This window comes from Gambusia affinis, linkage group LG15 (assembly GCF_019740435.1).
Source record: "Gambusia affinis linkage group LG15, SWU_Gaff_1.0, whole genome shotgun sequence".
In the NCBI taxonomy this organism is placed as follows: Eukaryota; Metazoa; Chordata; class Actinopteri; order Cyprinodontiformes; family Poeciliidae; genus Gambusia; species Gambusia affinis.
In genome coordinates this window covers 23,514,219-23,535,209 of record NC_057882.1, presented here as the reverse complement: position 1 = coordinate 23,535,209, position 20,991 = coordinate 23,514,219, and the positions used below count along the sequence as shown (strand labels likewise).

General features: G+C 37.7%; 1 protein-coding gene across 1 annotated transcript; it reads left to right on the top strand.

Moving 5' to 3' along the window:
- Nucleotides 1-3,271: 3,271 nt before the first annotated feature.
- drd1b (dopamine receptor D1b) lies at nt 3,272-10,194 on the top strand. The gene is made up of 2 exons (XM_044141226.1): nt 3,272-3,794; nt 4,365-10,194. Exon 2 carries the CDS (start codon nt 4,772-4,774, stop codon nt 6,161-6,163), a length of 1,392 nt encoding a protein of 463 aa, XP_043997161.1. The 5' UTR covers nt 3,272-3,794; nt 4,365-4,771; the 3' UTR covers nt 6,164-10,194.
- Nucleotides 10,195-20,991: the final 10,797 nt, after the last annotated feature.

Sequence of the window (20,991 nt, the reverse complement as noted above, 5' to 3'; positions counted from 1 at the left end):
GATGTTGCTTATTTGAAGTTTGATTTTGCAATGAAAACAAATTTTCTGAATGGCCATAGAAAAAGAGCCTCAGTGGCTTCCCTGTTATTAAGTATGTGACAGAATTCAGGCTGGATGAGATAAGAACACATTAATTACTTTTAGTCTTGCATCTTTAATAGACAGTCCTTATGTCTTTATAGCCATTTCATATCATATGATTTGATTGCAGTGCTTTTAGTACTTCCATGGAACACATTACAGACACTTTTCACTATCTGCTTTTCTTCCTCATTCCCAGCATTTCATTTAAATCTGGGAATAAAAGACTCACAGAGGTTAACATTTACATCTTCAGGCTCCAATTTAATTTGTTCAAAGTCGTTGGTAACAAAGGGGAAAAAAGAATAGTTAAGCTTTAACCATACTCCACATAACACACATTCCAGTTTCAATGTTCTTGAAGACATGAAGTGCATTCCTAGTCTGTCTTTGCTTATACTTGCCTTGGAATGGAAAACAGGATTTGACAAAAAAGAGTATGTCTAAAACCAAGTACAAAATAAAATGTACAAGTACAGAAATCTGGATGTTTGTATAAGAAAGAGCTTTATAATTACTGATCTGGATGTGGCCAGCTTTATAATCATTCCGTTTTACTCCCTCTCCAAATGCCCCAGGGTTGTTATTGTCAAAATGTTATTCAGTGCATTGTGGATAATATTTGACAATTAAATGAATATTACAATGTACCAACCAAACAGTTATACCATTTAAACCTCTACATTTTATGACCTTGCAGCCACAAACGTCAATGCATCTTATTGGGATTTTGTGTAGTAAATGCAATACAGAATTTGGAAATTGAAGGAAAGTATTACATACATTTTTTTTGTTCCAAGCTTAACATATAGCTAGCATGTGAAGGCCTGTGTTAGCAAACAGCCAAATATGAAATGAAGCCACAGGAAGTCATGGTAGAAGTTTGCCGCAAAGTAAATGGTTATGAAAGATGTAGATCAATATATAAACATCATCTTTGTGGACCTGACAGAGCGTAGTGGTTTTGCTTTGTTTCTGGCAGGTTTTTCATTTTTTAATCCAGTGAACATGAAACTGAGTGGGCTCTGTCTGTTGTGAGCATTAAAATCTATTATGTAACCAAAAGGTTATTCTTAATCGGTAACCTTTTATGTACAATCAAGAATCTTGTCCAAAAACACCTAAAAATATGACACAAATAAAGACACAGAAGTCAAAATATTGTTTTAGACAGAAGGTTTCTTAACATTATTTTCTTTTTTAAAATCCATGAGTCCTTCATTTAAAAATGAACATGCGATACAATACAACAGCAACAGCTATAATTAGCTTTTTTCATCTCAGCGGTCATCGATTCTGTGAGATTTGTTGTATAACAATGTATTCTGTTCCTAATCCAGTACTTTTCATTCTATTTTATTCCATTCTGTTTCTGTTTTGTTTGCCTTTTGGAGCAGACATAAATTACCCTGCATGGCTGGTTGTGCGCGGTCTTGAGTGCATGTGAGTGAATGAGCGAGTTGCAGTGTGTTCGTACGTGACGTGGTTTTGGTTTGAACTTTGTCAGCTGCACGCACACCCCGGCTCAGTGCTACAGGGAAACGTGGGCGTTATGTCTGCCAGGCCTCTTACACTCGGCTTGTCTACATTTATTACTCACATGGGTATACACATTCACAGACACCAATATGTGTGCACATATCCCCAAAAACACACACGAACACATGCACAAAAACTCACATATTTACAGACATGCAAAGTCATACATGCACACATACAAAACTAGTCACAGAGCACGCAGACACAGAGGGACAGACTCCATTGAGGATTTTTATGTCTTTAGATTTAGATGTTTGTGTGCCCTTCCCTTACTATAACCTGTTTATTAGGAGTCCACCGATAGATCGGTCCTTATTTCCTCGGTATCATCTGATATTTATATGTGCAGCAGAAATTATTTACCAATTTTATCTACTTCAGCAAAAGTCTAAAAATCAACCACTGCCCTCTTTTGCTCTGTTGCAAAAGAGGTTTGACTGAGAGTCAGGCCATGTCTGCATACCCCACTGTTGCCAACTCAGTGACTCTTTTGCTATGTTTAGCAACATTTCAGACCAAAAAAAATTTGTATCGGCCAAAATCGGAATCAGCAGGTCAGACTTCTTAAAGATCAGCAATCGGCCAGAAAACTGCGATCAGTGCATCTCTACTTTTATCTGTTATATTAAAATGATCAGATTTTTCTAAAAAAGGAAGCATAGTGGATTATTTGTACCAGAACCAGACAGATGTGTATGAAGATTTGTTTATATATACACTGCTTTTTCACAACAACAACAAATGACATCTGAAGGACCTTTACCAGACAAACTGATATAGTGTATATACCGTCAATTTGGTTCAATTATCAGATTTAGATTAATAGATTCCAATTTGAGGCCGGAAAACACAATCTCAAGTTCAGTTTATCTCATCACATTAATTAGTAAAAAAAAAAAAAAAAAGAAAGAAAGCTATCTATTTACAGAAATAAAACCAATTGGACCAAGTGATTAACTTTGAAGCAATCTCTCATACTGAATATGTATGTGTTGATAGTGGAAAGAAAAGATTCCCTTTTTTACGGGGGAAACCTCTAGCTGAACCAGTTTTCATCCATCTGTGATGCTCAAAACCCCCAACTGGGGGTTTGAGAAAATAGACCAGAGAATCAACAGAAGCACTGGTCCAGTACTTAACTTTTACTTTATGTTAAAGAAAAACCAAAGAGTTAGTGGCAGCTGTAACTCAGAGTTACTGTTGCTTTGTTTACTTGGGTGACAATAATGGATTATTGCTTGAGATGTCAGACATCATCTCCTACCACAGTGAATCCAGTAGATGGCCTCGTTGGGCCTGCTGTGCCTGCTGGCTACAAGTTCAGCGCAGGAGATATGGGGAATACATTTTTAGCACGACTTTTGATTTTACACCTTTGTGGCATTTGCATTAGATAAAGTAAATAACTAAGAAAGTTCTTACAATTTTACTTCCTTCATAAAATATGATATGGTGAAACACATGGGTTTCTAACATTGGAAAAAAATTTAACTCGAGAAAAAAACCTTGACCAGCTGGTCACGTTACACAGCTTAAATTCTTCCGAGTGCAGGCGTTAAGGGGCTTAGATTTGAGTTGCGTGGCTATACCCTTACAATCTCCTTGGATGGAGAAGTTGTGGCAGGGGACGTGGACCAAAGCAGCAGGCAGCCGCAGCTGAGCGGAGAGAGAGGAGAGCGCGCATGAATAACGCTCGTGGAAAGATCAGAGTCATTTCCGTCACTCTCCGCCGGCCGCAGTCACGTCGCCGTGCTGCAGTCTCACTGAATGTCGCACAAACAAGGATGCACCCCGGCGAAACAAAAAGGAAAGCTAGTAAGGACCGAAAAAACACCTGAGGACCGTGGCGTCTTGGAGAGCTTTCCACAGAGCAGAGCGCAGACAGGGTGAGCGCCTTCCCTGGCATCAAGATACAAACTGGACAAATGTTGGTTTCGATTTTGAGCTTAATAATTTTTTTAGCACTTTGTTGAATTTTTGAATTCAAACATATTTTATAAGCCGACCCAGGACGCCTGAGCGTTTCAGGGGCTGTCCATCCTCACGCAGCAAGGCGCACGCTGTCTTTAACAACAACAACAACAACAAAAAAAAAGCCTCAGGATCTACATCTAAAACTGCCCCTGAATTTCAAGGACGTCCAACAAGGGATCAGACTGCCAGAGATGATTTAGGTGGGTGGTCAGAACGCGTGGCTGTTTTTTTTTTTTTTTGGAAGGGGGTCAGAAGCTGCTGTGCTGCGTTAACAGGAATAGCCATGCGCATTAACCCACATGTAAGAAAACGCATGAGGATTATAGGACCACACATTCATGACACAATTAAACATGTTTTAATCTCTAATCATTAATATTTTTTTTATCATTTTCTGTCTTAAAATAAACTGTTATAATTTTGAATGGTTAAAATTGTCCATCTCAAAACTTTTTGCTTGATAGGAAAAAAAAATTAATAAAACAGATTTGAAAAAAGAAGGCACATATTATTTGGCGTGGATCCACATCATTACAGTGCCCAATATAACCACAGGGACACGCCTCAAAACCCCTAAACAAATCAGATAAATGCGGTGCAAAACACATCAATAGAAGTCATTGATGGGGTGGTATATAAGGCAAATGATTGGCAAAATCACTGTTGACTGGGAAGCTCAAGGGCAGTGCGCTGTGGAACTTTTGCTGCATGCAATTACAGGGTGCAAAAAGACCATTAACTGAAGGATACACTTTTCATTTTTGTTTCAGAGTTTTACATGAGAACCTCTTCTGACTGGGAGTCTGGATGCAAACAACAGCTGGAAAATTTCTTCCCCTCTACACACTAGAATGTCGACTGTCTGCGCTTCTGCTGCTTTTACTGCTGCTGCAGGAATCAGTGGACCGGGGATTTTTGCGAAGGAAATTTCTGAGGAGAAAAGTTTAAAAAATTTATAGCTGCACTTGCACAAAAATGTTTTTTGTGACGAGCAGCCAGTGGATGACCCAGTCCAAGAGAGAGCTGGTACCCAGACAGTTTGTATCTCCACCATCTGTGTAAAAAAACTCCAGCAGAAGCACAGCTGCTGCAGGCTGGGGATGTGATGGGGTGATTGCTAACATCCCCATTTGCCCACCCTCCCTCTCTCACTGCATTAGTGCTGCAATTACAAACAATGGATCAGAATTTCTCAACAGTACGAGACGGCAAGCAGCTCACGCCAGACAGGGACTCGTCCAAGCGAGTCTTAACAGGATGCTTTCTCTCCCTGCTTATCTTCACCACACTGCTTGGCAACACCCTGGTGTGTGCAGCTGTCACCAAGTTCCGACACCTGAGGTCGAAGGTCACCAACTTCTTTGTAATCTCGCTGGCCATCTCGGACCTTCTGGTGGCTATCTTGGTGATGCCATGGAAGGCAGCCACAGAGATCATGGGGTTTTGGCCATTTGGGGCATTCTGCAATGTGTGGGTAGCATTTGACATCATGTGTTCCACTGCCTCTATCTTGAACCTGTGTGTTATTAGTGTTGATCGTTACTGGGCCATTTCCAGCCCTTTCCGCTATGAACGTAAAATGACCCCAAAAGTGGCGTGCCTGATGATTAGTGTAGCATGGACCCTCTCTGTGCTCATCTCCTTCATTCCTGTTCAGCTAGACTGGCACAAAGCTGAGACCACCAGCTATGCAGAGTTAAATGGTACATACCCCAGTGAACTGCCCCCTGATAACTGTGATTCTAGCCTTAATAGGACGTACGCCATTTCATCCTCCCTCATTAGCTTCTATATCCCTGTAGCAATCATGCTCGTCACCTATACCCGGATCTACCGCATTGCCCAGAAACAAATACGGAGAATATCTGCCCTGGAACGTGCAGCAGAGAGTGCCAAAAACCGACACAGCAGTATGGGGAACAGCTCAAACATAGAGAGCGAGAGCTCATTCAAAATGTCCTTCAAACGGGAAACCAAAGTCTTAAAGACGCTCTCGGTCATCATGGGTGTGTTTGTGTGCTGCTGGTTGCCCTTTTTCATCCTAAACTGCATGGTTCCCTTCTGCGAACCAAACCTGCCAGATGGGTCAGCAGACTTCTTCTGCATCAGCTCTACCACTTTCGACGTGTTCGTGTGGTTTGGCTGGGCAAACTCCTCTCTCAACCCCATCATCTATGCCTTCAATGCAGATTTCCGCAAGGCCTTCTCCATACTCCTGGGCTGCCACCGGTTGTGCCCGGGGAGCAACGCCATCGAGATCGTCAGTATTAACAACAACATGGCAGCCCCCGCGCCCAACCCTAACTCTCAGTATCAGCCCAAGAGTCACATCCCAAAGGAAGGGAACAACTCTGCAAGCTATGTGATTCCTCACAGCATCCAGTGTCAGGAGGACGAGTTACAGAGGAAAGATGGATGTGGAGGCGAGATTGAGGCAGGAATAGTAAACAACGCCCTGGAGAAACCCTCCCCGGCCATTTCTGGGAATTTAGACAGTGATACTGAGGTAACCCTGGAAAAGATCAATCCCATCACACAGAACGGGCAACACAAAGCTGTGTCATGTTGAGGATACCTTTGCAAAGATGGATCAAAACTCATGGAGGACCATAAAACAAACATCCAAGACAAGGATCTCCAAGAATATGCCTGATAGAAAAAAAATGTGACAGGACTCTGGACTGTCAATAAAAAGCCACATAGAAAAACCTACAGAATGTCAAAAAGTAAAGGCACTTTATCCGGGATATAACTATCTGCAAAATACTGTCAGCATTTGAGGATGAAATCCTTGTATTTGATGATAAATGTTGATAACATGTATATTAAAGCAGAAAAACAGTGCATATGCATACATCTTTGAAATATCTCATTGGATGTATACATCTGCTCAGGTGTACTGTACAGCTCAGCATTGACATTACTCTGGAAGGACTTAAACACATTATATTCAGCAGAGGAAAATGTAGTATTAGAGAAATATCATGTAGGTAGGTGCTTTGTAGGTGTTACATGAAAGAAAGAGCAATGTGGATAAAACAGGTGCAGTAAAATTAGTTGCTTGTTACTTTTTTGCTCAACTCTTAGCAATGGCGGTTTTATTGCAAAATTTACATCTGTATTGCAGTGATTATTTCTTTAACTTTTTAAATTTCTGTAAATGCCAAAGTAACTTTTCTATAAGTCAAGCCTAAAAAGCTCTATTTGAATCCAATCTTGGGTTTAAGGTTATCATGTAAAATGTCCAGATGATGTCTAGTCAAAGAAAGAGAAACAAGGAAGCTTTGAAAATACTGTAATGTTTTGTTTTTCATCTTCTGTGTCCTTTTTCTGATCAAATTGTCTTTCCTAAAACCATCCCGCGTTTCTTTTCTACATCATCTTCCTCTTGTTTGCTTTATCCCCCCCGCTGCTTATTAAGCAGTCATTTATTCTTTTCTCATCTTCATTTTCCTGCTCTTGTTTGCTCAGTCTGCAAATCTCATTCTCCTTCATGATGCCCCTCTTTCTCATTTTGTCAACAGTCTTCTTTTTTTGTACCTGCGCGTCATCTCTCAATGTTTGTGTTCTTCTCTGAACTCTCCTCACAATCTCCTTTGGCAGTCCTCCATTTTAACTACTTCTTCTGCCCACTTTGAGTGGTACTGATGGTTTTTCACTTGGCAAATACATCTGGTTCACATAAAGAAAATGTATTGAAATTAAATACTCATTGCACTCATACAGAGAAGCCAGGGATACAAGTTCACTAAGCTGAAACACATGACACTTGCTGACCTTTTGCAAACTTGCAGATATCAGATTTATAAATTGCTCACACTGGGAGCCATACTGTGCTGTGGTTATGTGGAGCGTGCGGTGTGACAGAGTCGCTTAGTTTTGCAGAGGTGAAGTCACAGACGGTGCACCGTGATGTGGATTAGCCCTGAGCTGTCGGACATGTTTTGCGTCTTTGCACAGCTGCACTTAGAAAACACTCCGAAATTAGGACTAATTAGAAATAAATTGGGATATTTCACAGGAGCAAAACATTCAGTTCTTATTGTAGAATAATAGTCCAGATGCTGCTGATTAGAATGCAGCTGCCCCAAGAAGCAGTATTTTCACTTATTTTCCATGATTGTGATCAGATGTAGTTCTTTCTGAACAACCAGATCTTAACTAATTTGATTTGTATACAAAAATGTTCTGACAATAGGTCAGCACAGGTCAAATGAAATTTACAGACGGAGAGCTGAAATGACCAATAGAGTTTTGGTTTCAATCTGAATTTCACTGTAATGGTCAAAAACCTGAGCCACACTTCTCTGGATAGATCTTTACAAAACATTTTTTTTCTGGCATTTTAAACTGGATTACTATTGAAATAATAGTAATCCTGTTTAATACCTATGCACTGCCAATAGTCACCAATGAAGTCCAGATTATTTTCATCAAACCTCAAAATGTGATGCGATCTTAAGCATTCTTAAATTAGGGTTGTACTAAATATTCTCAAAAACAGCGGTATTTCTTGTTTTTTCTAGATTACAATTTTTCCTTAGAGCATAACTTTCTTTTTTATATTTTTACAATATTAAAATTAAACTTAAACCTAGAATTTAAAAATCTTTAAGAATCTCCACTTGAAAAAAGAATTTTGAAATATCTAGTTTGTTTTAAATATATTCAGCAGTCCAGTCAAAGTTTACTCCACTGTGTTTCCCAGTTCTTTCTGAAGTTGCTGGGGAAGGAATCTTCACACTGACATTGCATACAGATCATTCACTGCATGTTGTTTGTGCCCATGATGGCGTCAAACTGTTGCACATCAGAGAAAGGAAGAACCAATCCAATACAAAGCAATTGGTCTTGAATAAAGCATTTGATTTTCCTGCATTGGAAAATCCAATGCTATCTGGATGGCACCAAAGTGAGGGGGAAAGCTTTTAGCTCAATATGTTGCTTGGCTTGTGTCACAAAAGCACCTCATTGTCCTCCCTGCTTCTCTGTAGCTTCCCATGTGCTCTGCTCCAGCAGGTTAGGATTAGATGTTTTCGGACTCAATTTGGATTAGCACCCTCTCTCATGTTGAGAGTGGCAACAAAGTGCCATAAACTGTGAACAATCTCTTATAATTTGTAACCCATTTCTTTTACAAACAGTCATCCATAGCATGGTCTCTCAGCACCAGTTCATTTAATTTTGTTCTCTGTAATTATCTCCAAACACATCCCAGCCACAACAAGCGATAAAACATGACGTGTGTACAATCCATCAGAACCGGACATGAAAGAAAACTGCCTTCGGGTGGGCTTTTCCTCAGACCCCTCCCCTTCCCTTTGCTCCCAGCAGCTCCTTCTTTCTCTGTCTCTTTCTCTTGACTGCCTCTGTTGACTTGATGAGTGTTCAAGTCGAATAGTAATTGTTAACTAATGTTAACAATTAGTAGTCGACTTGTAATTGTCAACTGATTGTTAACTGCTGTTAACAATTACTAGATTTATAGTTCAGCAACCAGAGCTGACTGCTTTCTTATTTTGTAATTTAAATTAAAGCACCAAATCAAAGCCCTAAATTAAAGCTCAACTGGTTATTTTACCTGTATTTATACTGTTTCTTTCTTTTTTTGCCAAAGTTCTCTTGTCTGGTTGAATGTGGATGTACTTTCAGCATATGCTGTGATATAACCAGTGTTTTATACGCTGAACATTGGGATATGTGGGGACTCTTGATGAAACTAAGATTAATTTGCCATTTCTTGTGATGTCTTTTTATACATGCCGTTGGTAAACCTATGATGGTTTACTGAAACCTTCATTTGAAATGATCTTTACTGTTTTTATGACTCTGTATAACCCCACTCCTTCCCCCAGCCCTCTTCATGAGCCTTCACCTTGTCAGCTTTGTGAATCATCTCTCCAGCTTGCCCTGTTTTGATTTTGGAGAACGCCGATGTCAGTGCAAACTCCCAGAAGCAAAATGTTTTGCTTGATGTGGAGCATTTCCTCTGGGAGACCCTACAAGTTCCTTTGAGGGAGCTATGACTGTGGTGACAGTCCGTGGTCTCTCCATCAGTGACAAAAGACAACTTTAGCAAATCTGACAGTGCAGAATCTCTCTGTGTCCTAAAACGAGTGGCCAGGCGCTGCAAGTATGGAGCCATTTTAGCAATGATGTTTCACCTCATTTAACTGTCTGACTTAATGACAGAGTCCCTACCTCAACCTCAGTCAGCAAGTTTCATGTAAAAAGAATACATAAAACTATTTAAACAGTTAATGGCAGTAATAAGGGTTTGGGTTTGCAGAGATAGAGTATTGTACAATGATGTTCAAAATGTAGTTGTGATGAACACAAGTGCTTTCTATCTTTCAGAATCCTTAATGTGTTAGCAGACTTACATGCTGTATGTTTTCTCAAGTGTGGGATTAAAATCTACGATAATATGTAAAGTTCACTGAGAATTTGTGTATTATCTTACATGTTTTTGGTGTTGATCCATGAAAGTGATGTCAAAGATTATAACCCTGAGAAATATTTAGTTTACAGTTTGTACAAAGACAAAAAAACAAATGTGCCCTTCTTGTAAAATAAACATGTATGTATGTTCTTTTTTCATTTGCTTTTGATGTGTTGTTTTTTTCCAGTTTTTTTGGGCAGTATACCTTTGACTCTCAGTGAGTATTGGACGGTAATGCCACTGCCGAAGATCGATAGAAATTGATTTTGAATGGTGACGCATATTTTTTTCCAGCTCCCAAAGCGTGGCGTCCTCACTGCCTTTAGTCTGCATTTACATAACCTCATGGTCACTTCACAGCTGACCTCTTCCTCTTCTCTCTCCCATCCTTTATGCCTGATTAGCAAACCTAAATTTGGGTGCAAATAAAGGCAACGTTTAACATAGGGTGGCATCCTTAAACAGTGCCTCTTAATGTTGACGACTTTAAGAGGCGTTAACTTTTTAAAGTAGCTCATACATAATACTCATCATTGAATATGCTTCTCAAATAAAACACAGTTAATTTAGAGTTTTGTAAACATGAGCATAAACATTTTGAAACTAGATTAAATTTGTGTCTATATAATTGTGATCGTTTATGGATTAGATGTGTCTTAGCAACTAGATTCTCTGTTGACATCAAAGTTATGCCACAATTCTGGATTGTGGATGGGCCACTTGTTAGTGCAGAATAACAACTGGTAGAATTTGGTAAAGCTTACTTAACAGATTTGGATTCCATGCACTTATCTGGCATTTAAGTTTAACACAAAAATTGTCAATATATTTGAGTTTAAAAAGTTTTTCAAGGCAATTTCAGGAAACATGAACTGTTATCTATCAGACCAGTTATGATGTGTGTTTGGTATCATTTCCATGTTGGATCACCCAATTTTATCTAAGCTGTCCAAAACAGTTGCCAGTAGAAGTAAGAAAAAGTTGGAAAATCTCCCAGTTTGAAAACTGGCAATGCCTTGGACATCCTTTGGTGTTCTAAGCATAATCATAAACCATAAACCATAAACCTAGTTTTGGAAATGATAAAGCAGGCTGACAGTAAATTTCTGCAAACATCTCAACCTCTATTCCTTTGAAAATGTCCAAAGCATTATAATAGCCCAAAAAACAATAATTTAAATGAATTACACCAATTCTACCAAAAGAAGTTGCCAAAAATTCAACACAGCATGTTTTTGTATAACATCGCTACAAAAAGATGTGAGTTAATAATGGCCATCTACCAAATCGTACTTGGGGGGGATTTATTTATATTGGAGCCTATGAGTATAGCTCAGATCATGTGTGGATTACAGAAAGAAGAAGCCTACAATAAATTCAAACCTGTGCAAAACAATTGTTGTTTTTTAAATTTGTAGAAGTAGTCATAATCATTTTATGTTATTAAATTAAGTATTAAAATGCATGCTTAGAGGCCCAGAAATGACATTCATAGTCATGGTACCTACATAAACTTCTGAACAGAACTGTAAATCATTGATATATCTTAAAGATTTGTAATATGCAAGAGAATTAACAGTTGAAGAAACTACATAGTGGAAACAGTGATCAATAATATGCCATCATCTAGCTGGGTCAGAAGTTGTGTCGTCAGCATTAAACCTGAAGGCAGGACTTAACATAAATCAATATGACTTCCTTTGGAAGCCTTGACAAAATTTATGACCTCTGAGTCAAACTGTCTTGTAGAATCATGAGAAAGGTGGAAATCTACTCTGAACAGACTAACATGCTGCTCCTCTGTATTTAAATCAAATATATATAAATACTTTATGGCTATGGTTCTCAAACTGTGGCACAAAAACCACTGGTAATACTTTCAGCATTTGTGATATTCAGATGAAATTCTGGGCTCAGCTACTTACAAGCTAAGTGTGAGGCAAACTGGTTATACTGTACCTCTAATAAGTGTGATTAATACAGTAGTACATGCCTACTAAGCAAAAAAGGGAAGATCAGCAAGCAATATTTTAAAACTTCAATTCAGAAGAAATTGAAGAAGGACAAGGAATGGAAACAAACCAGTGAAAAAGAACTCACAGAAAACAGTAGGACTGGTTTATTTTTGTACTATAAGCTAAATAGTATTACACATCGGAAGCTTAAAGTGTCTCTCCATTTTAACATTAAAACACTAAAGAACACTAATAGACATTACATAACGGTATGTGAGAGAAAGATTCATTAAGACAAACAATGCTTGAGTGCCATGTTGGATCTAGAACGTCTAGACATTTTTGAAAAATCTTAATGTTTGGAAAATTTTTGTTTTAGTGAGATTATAGGATTAGACTGGGTGTAGTTCTTACAATGTTTGTTTAGGCAAAAACATAAAATGATCAAAAATCCTGCTACCTTCATATATTTCATGTGACCTGACGATCTGTTAATCGGTCATTCTGTGGAAAATATTCAGCTTTGAAATCTCATTTTTATTATTAAGCAAATTTGAAACTTTCCTTTCCTGGACAAGTATGCACCACTTTGTGTTAGTCAGTCACACTAAATCCCAGTAAAACACTGAAGTTTATGGCTATAAGGTTGTAAAATTGTAAAAAGGTGAAGCAGCCATGTGGGGACTTTGCAAAAATATTTGATATCTTTAGTCAAAATGGCTGGCCTGGAATTTTCTACAAAATTGTACAAACCTACAGGAAAACCATGAAACACACACATATACTGCAGTTGTTTAACTTGATTACATACCTCAACTGGATGTAAGAAGAACAAGAATAATAATTACAGTAGAAGATTTATAATAGAGTTTTGAAACTCAATCATCTTTCTTTAGATTAATTTGAGCTTGCTGAGTAAATACACTGAGCTAAACTGAAATTAGCCAGATATACTAAGTGTTATGAGAAGCAACGTGTTAACCAGAAGAGAAAAAGTAACATAAGGAATCTTAATAATTTACTTTCTGACACACATCAGGCCTTGTATTGATATTTAACTTATTTCAGTCTAAAAGGTACTGATGAATAGCAGTGGGGTCACAGTGGAAATATTGTCAAGGTTAATGATAGACTGCAGGCAGCAGAATGCAACTCGGTGTTGCTTTTATGTGTGTATGTGAGCGAGCTGGACATGCATGCATGGAGTAATGTGCTTATGTAACAGCAGCTTCACTCATTCAGTGAAACTTATCAGAGGCAGGAGGCAGCTTTTCTAGCTCCCTCTCTGAAACCCAGAGAAATTTTCCCCATGGATAAAACTGCAAAAAATCTAAATGCAGAGATTCGTATCATTTTTATATGTCAGATATGCAAAATTCCAAGCTTTGCACAAATATGCAGTTTGCTGAATAATTCTGCTGATATTTATAAGAAACACATAAGATGGTTCAGCATTATGAGCATCTTGACTTTGTGTAAAGTGTTTTTTTCTAAGCCATAGTTAAAAAAATGTGGAAAAAAAGACTCAGTATATTTACAAACACAAATAAGAGAGAATATAAAAGCAAGCAAGCAAGTTTTAGTGTTAGATATAATCTAGAGCCAGTGACGACGAAACTAATTGAAGAAAATAGAAAGCCAAAAGTATGAAATGACAATTGTTCAGACTATGCAGAGAAGAGAGAGCTTTGGTATTGTCATTAGACTAAAAACCAATTACCACTTACATTTATTGTCTTTATGCCAGATGATTCAGACATAACCAGAAAAGTGAGTGACAAGAGTGGGCCGTTTTGCATGTAAATATATAGGCCATTCATGCAATATTGAGATTGAGAAGGAATCTTATGTATTTATAATGACTTCATTTAATGTCATACTGTTTCATTTGCATGTTAATTTCAATGTGAGGTATTATGCAAAATCGACTTTTTGAGCTATGTGTCGTGTTATAATGTTATCTCCTCATCAATAACATACCTGGAACATTACTTTGATCCGTTCATGCATGTTTGAAAAATCCTTGAATTTCCCCTGTCAGCCATTCAGGAGGGCCAAAATACTCTATTTTCACAGATTCCTTCCTTGGAGATTCAGTCTTCAAGATGAGGTTCCCTCTTACAGAACACCTCCCTCCTATAGCTACAGTAATAGCTGTTATCGTCAAACTCATACCGTCATTTCTTCACCGCCTCATTGATGTGCTCTGTGTGATTTAGAGAGGCTACTGTTGGATCCAAAATGACGCAATAAAACTCAGCTGTATGTTTTGTTGCATTTGGCCCAAAAATTTAACCAATCACCTAAGGGTGACTGCGTCCAGCCTCAGAGATAGAGTAAGGCCACTGGATCGAGATTGGAGTAAAACTAATACACCAACTGCAATGAGACACACACACATGTGCACCAGGCTAAGGTAGCAGGTGCTGGACCATACTGTGGATGAACTGCTTTGGCCCAAATATCCATTCGTCCATCAAATTGTAATTGCATCGAGGTCCTTGGTGCATTAATTAGGCGCGTAGTTGTGTTCTGTGGTGTACAAGCCTTTTTTGTGTGTTTTTGTTAGAGTTAGCAGTAGAATCTCATATCAACCCCCCATCCCCTCCCCTGTGCACTGAAACAACAAATTGAGTTGAGGTGTCACAAGGATCGTGGTAGAAAGTGATCAGGCCACATTTTCTCAGATGCCAGTATAACATTCCAGGAGAGACTTTTTGAAGTAGGAAAAGAATTTGAAGAGGGAATAGCATAGTTTGTCCCAACCATCCAGACACCAAAAGTTATCTACAGTGGCTCTGGGCCAAATCTAGATGAGCATTTGGCCCAGGCCTGTAAACGGGCCTGGCCCATTACGTGAATTATCTGGATTACAGATCTGGGCCAGAGAGGTGATGCACAAGTGCTATGACAATACTGCATTTGACTCTGATGAAAGTCTCTTTTACTTCAGATCTGAACCGGATCAGAAGATTTTTGCTGATGCCAGACAGAATCATGATTCCATGCGAAGACAACCTCTGACTGTCATGGGGATCTGGTGACTTGTGAATGAATTGGGTCCAGATCTGAATGCTGTCTCAGTAGCCCAATAGCTCCTCAGGATTTCATCTACAGCATTTCCGGGGAGGGTGAAATTTTTCTTTAGAATTAGCACATGAGATCTCTCGGTGGACTTTCTTTCCACAAACTGCTAAATGACATATATAAATTAGCACTAATCAGCACTGACTGACACTTACCACCAACAGGACTTGTGTCCTATTTTATCCATGTTATTTCATCTTTGTGTTTAATTAAATGCTGTTTCGTTTCAATTTAATGGATTGTGTCTTTGGACTCTGCCTCTGGCAAAAACCCCTCAGAGGCTTTCTGACAGCTACTTCAGTCATTAATCAAGTGCTTCTGCTCAGCACTGAGGGGCCTTGTGATTTGTTCATGGTTGTTCAGCCTCCTGGATTTTGTGCTATTATGGAGCACTGAAGTTATTTTAATGGCTTTGCTATGCTTAAATATGTCATATTGAGATATCACAACTGCTTAAATTGAGTTGATTCAAGTAAAAATACTAATTGTTTTGAGGTTTTAAATAAAAGATTTCTGCTGATGAGCGACAGTTCTAGATGATCCTACATGTTGCCTTTCTTTATCTGGTTTGGTTACATGCATTGGTTGGTGCTTTAAACTGTCACGCCCTGGTGTTGATTTCAGTCATTCTTCTTCATACTTCTCAGTCAATTTCTATTCTTTATATGAAGGTAATTTGCTACAGCTGGTTCCAACTGCAGCTAGACCAGACATATTTTTTGCTGGCATCTTGTTTTTGTTTACTACAAATGTTATCAAAAGCAAAATTAAATTACGAGCGATAGTACACTTGTAGGTGTTACAGTGAAAGTGTATTTTACTAGCTTTTACATCTACACAATGTGATCATGAAAATTGTGCTTCTAGACATAAAATTTGATTATTCCACCATATTGATATTTGAAGACTCCCTGGTAAACAAGCCACTCTTCTTAACCATTCTGCGTTGTCTTTTCCCCACCCGAACAAAACCAAGACTTTTCTTTTGATCCTTTTTTATTCCTTTTCTGAAGCTAATCTTCCATTTCTCACCTGTCTGAAACCAGTGGGATGGCTCCCTCCCCCTCACTGTCTTTTTGTGACTCACACTGAAAAATACATGTGTAATATTAGCTCAATGTAAAATTAGATCACATATTTTAGGATTTTACATATATTATGATATATTTTCAAATGTAAAAAAAATACAAAATAAGGCTTGTTAGTGACATATTTGCTCAATTGCCAAATTAGAGAGATAATTGAGAATTGCTGGAGTATTTAAACAGAATTATCAAAGCAAAAATCTAAATTCTATAAAAGCTAAAAATAATAAAAATGTATTAATGTCATAAAAGCATTACTTTAAAATAGACTGAGTTCTTTAAGGGATTTCAGGGTTAAACACATCCTGGTCTGCAATATGATAATATTGATAATGACAAAAGGAACTTATTTCTATAAAGTGAGAGGCAAACTTTTTTTACAGTGAATATTTTATTTATGAAGTCAAGCTTCTGACTTTCTTTGCTGTTCTTATGCATGCACAACACTGACTTTAATGCGTATGCAAAACCTTTTTTTCCAATTCCTCAAGATCTTCAAGGCTTCAGTCTACTAACATACAAGTAATCTATTCAAATTAAGATGTTATACATATTTTGGTTAATTTAATGCACAGGGTTCCATGGTATAAGGTAACCATACAGAAAAATAGAGGATTTAAATAGAAAAAAGATAATTTTTTTCTATTATACTTATAGTTATATTTATCCCATTAGTGTTTGGCCAAAGTCACACGCTGTTTTTGATACTTAATTTCACTTAAATTAATACAATAGTAAAATGAAATACTAAAAAGGGAAATAATGGCTTTTGCTTGACATCAACAATATGAAAAAAGCTGTGCATAACCAGATCTTGATAAATAATTTCTTAGAAAGCAGAGATGCAGCATTGCATAAATCTTTTGATGAAATCATCTTTTTAATTCAATAGTGCTGACTCTGCACAGTTTCACTTAGTGTTTTCTTTGTTATGAATTGTATTTTAGTCAGCACTGCAAAAAATCCCACCACTTTGTACTTAATGAACAAAGACAGACAATGTGCCAAGTTGAGTAAACCAAAGGACAGAAAGAAATAAAACTTCACCCAAGATGTATGAAATATTTCTGGCAGCACCTTACAGAAGTGGGGAAGATGAGCTTTGATTGAAACAAATTCTCATCAAAACAGTAAACATCACAGATGAAACTTGTATTTTACTGCTTGTTTTATATGTATGTACATTTATTGTGAAAAACGTAGAATTTTATGGACCCTCCTCATCATTTAAATAATATATATAAATTATGGGTGTAGGTGTGTCTTCATTAAACCATCAGTATATGTGTGGGGTGGGAGTGGATCAGGAGAAACGGGTTTGTCATGTAAGTTTGTCATGTAATTACACTGAACTATATGGAGTGAGATAAAGATTATGACAGTTTCAGATGATCAGCACTTTCATTCAGGTGAGTGTTTGTTTGTTTGTTGTTCAACAGAAACAACAGAAATAGACTGGATTAAGTAATTATTTAAAGCACTCCACACCAAACTACTGCAAGAATGGCTGGTACTCACATCCAACAGGTTGATTCCCCACATGTTTGTGGACAGAGTTAGGATTTCCAGAAATACAGTGGCCAGAAAAGCTGTGGAGTTAAAGAGATAGACATACGGCAAGAACACCTATGTTGAGACGGTAAAAGATCTGATTCAGGGCAGTGAATGTGGATTGAAAAGTCAATGATAGGAACTTAGAAAAAGTAGATGGAAAAGCATGAAGTGACACAGGAGTAAATGAGAAACCAACAGAAAAATGGGACAGCAATCAACTCCATGGTTGATTGATGGATGGATGAATGGATGGATGGATGGATGGATGGATGGATGGATGGATGGATGGATGGATGGATGGATGGATGGATGGATGGATGGATGGATGGATGAATGGATGGATGGATGGATGGATGGATGGATGGATGGATGGATGGATGGATGGATGGATGGATCGCTGTTAAATTATGGGCAGCCCTAAAATGCTAATATTGCTGCTCATCACAAGACCATGTTGGTAAAATTAACTGACAGGGATATGAATGTTTTTGTTTTGTTTTGTTTTTTTTGCTAAACTGTACATGTACATACTTACTCTGAATTACACACAAGCAAAGTAATTACAATGTTATCAAATTATATACAAATTATATCTGAGTCTTAAAAAGATCTCAGGGTCTTCAAGTGACAAAGTGCCCTTCACATGCTGGTGAAAGTTAAGTGTTTATGAATAAACCAAATGAAATGTACTGAACAACAATGATATACATCACAGTACTGCAAAAAGCAATTCATTATTCTGAGAAACAAAAGAACTCTGTTTGCTCAGGATCTCATTTATATTCCAAGAAGGTTTTTGTTCTGTTGAACCTGTAAGACCAATACACAACTTTCTTGTTAAAATGAGAGCCATTATGTTTGTGGGAAAGAAAAGATTGCATTCTGACATAAAGCACTATTTCATCCATGAATAAATTTCTGCTTTAGGGCAGGAGCAGTTTGCCATTATTGATGGAACTATCACTTCTGATCAACACAAGCAAGGGAAAACGAAGCTATAACAGGATTATAAGAAAAAGATACTGTGTGGAAACAGCCAAGTGAAATCTTGAGCTTAATCCAACAGACAAGTTTCAGAAGGATTTGATGTCACCAGCTAATACAGTAACTTCTCAACAAGTATAAGAAGAATAGGATAAAATTCATCTGAATTATGCAGTACAGCAGCTTTTCTCAGCTTTCTTCAAGTTTGGCTCAAGGTTTCCTATGGCTTCTGTTTTTTGTTTGTTACCACAGCAAGCAACTATTTTTCTGTGATAAATCATTAAAAAGCTTAGACCTGTTTAACACCTTACAGCAGGAAGACAGGAAGAAATAAGCTGAGGCACTAAAGTGGGCTATTTAGTAGTGAAAAGCCACATGTTCCCTTCAGGAGCAGCTAAAGACCACAACACATCTACAAGAATCATGAATATTGGTCCGAGGCCCCAAAGCAACTGCTGTCTAAGCAGTTGATCAAATTAATTAAAAGCTGACCAAGTACCAGTGTCTATTTTCAGCAAGGAAAATGCCCTTTTCCTTTGTTTTAAAGGCAAAATGGATGTAATCATGTCACAGACTCTGATCCAGGTCTTCCTCTTCCCTCCTACAATCTAAGGCTACATATGTTCAACCTTCTGCTGACTCTATTCTAACTCATGAACTGGAATCATGCCTCTTCTCTGTGTGTTTCTCAGAAGGTGGCACCAACTGCCACCTCGATTACACACGTCACTGGGCGAGTCAGAACTGCTTCACAGCTTCTCGCTGATACTCTTAGGATTTCAAGATTTTATATTCATGTCTGAAGTGCTTTCAACTTGAATTAAAGATGAGTTCTGTCTCTTTCTGGATTAATTGATGTGAGTCTAGATGCAGTATTGACTCAAATATGCACGCCAGCTGCCATGATAATAAGATATGATTATTTACATTTAGTGAGTGAGGCTTTAGGAATTCAAAAGAAGTAGGAAAACAAATACGAAATCATATTTGCTGTTGTATAGTGATAGAATTTGATAAGACAAAGAGCTTAGTTGTATTGAAAAAAAAAAGCTACCCAGCTGTGATGCGCACTAAGTTAACTTCAAATGTAGTAATTTTGAAAAACTGTTATTGATTTTCATCATGTAACTTTGCTATTGAATAGAAGGGGAAACAGTCCATAATCTTTCCGAAGGGCATATTTAAGCAAACGCATGCAGTGAAAAGTCAGTTTGACAAAGAAAGAAAAAATAGACTTTCTGATTCTGCAGTGCACTTTTCCTGCAACGATTGAGTCACATACTCAGACTAATTCAGGCCCAACAATCAACAGGGGTTCTTATATTGTTTTTGAAAATTAAAAATAGCTAATACCATTTTACTTTATGAAACTGAAGTAGAGATCTTTAAACTTTATTTGTAAATGTAGTCTCAACATATTTTTTGTCTAATGGGCATAAATAACAGGATATTAACTTCTGTCTGGTTGAAAAGGAAAAGGCGAAAAATTATTCACTTAAACACATGGATGGGTGTCTGAATGTAGTATAAATGTGGTTGGGGTTGATTATATAGGCTTTAAATTTGACAGTCAATACTGCTGTAGCTGTTGGATAAATTTGCTTTGTTAAGGCTAGAGTAATATTTTTAAGTTCTTATTTTTCTAAACTAAAGAAAGATGACTAACCCACCATAAGTTGTCTGTGGCCATCCAGTATTCACATACACTTATCTGAAGAATTTCATTTCAAGACATTAAATATTACATTTTGTTCATGATGCAGTCACATGAACCCTTTATAATATCCTACCTGCATTTAAAAATATATTGTAAAATACAGATGTCTGCATGTTAAGCACATAGTCATGCAGAGCCAAATCTTAACACATAACACCATTATGTTATCTGACCTCGATAGAAAGCATAAAAATGTTGACAGTTGTATGGAAATTGTTCATTCATTCATTCAGTCATTCATTTATTGTTTATTTTTACATGACTGCAAACAAGCTGCTCCTAGGAATATTAGTAAATACTACTATGACTGATACCAAAAGTATTTGACCATACTTTTTGTGTTGTATGTTTGAAACTTCTATCCAACACCACTAATCTCCCCAAAGCTTTCTGTTCACCTTTGTCACTAATGGGGTCAGGAGGGTTGCTGGTTCCTCTCCAGCTACGTTCCGGGCAAGAGGCGGAGTCACCCTGGACAGGTCGCCAGTCTGTCGCAGGGCAACACAGAGACAGACAGGACACACAACCATTCACACACACACTCACACCAAGGGAGAATTTTAAAACTTCTAC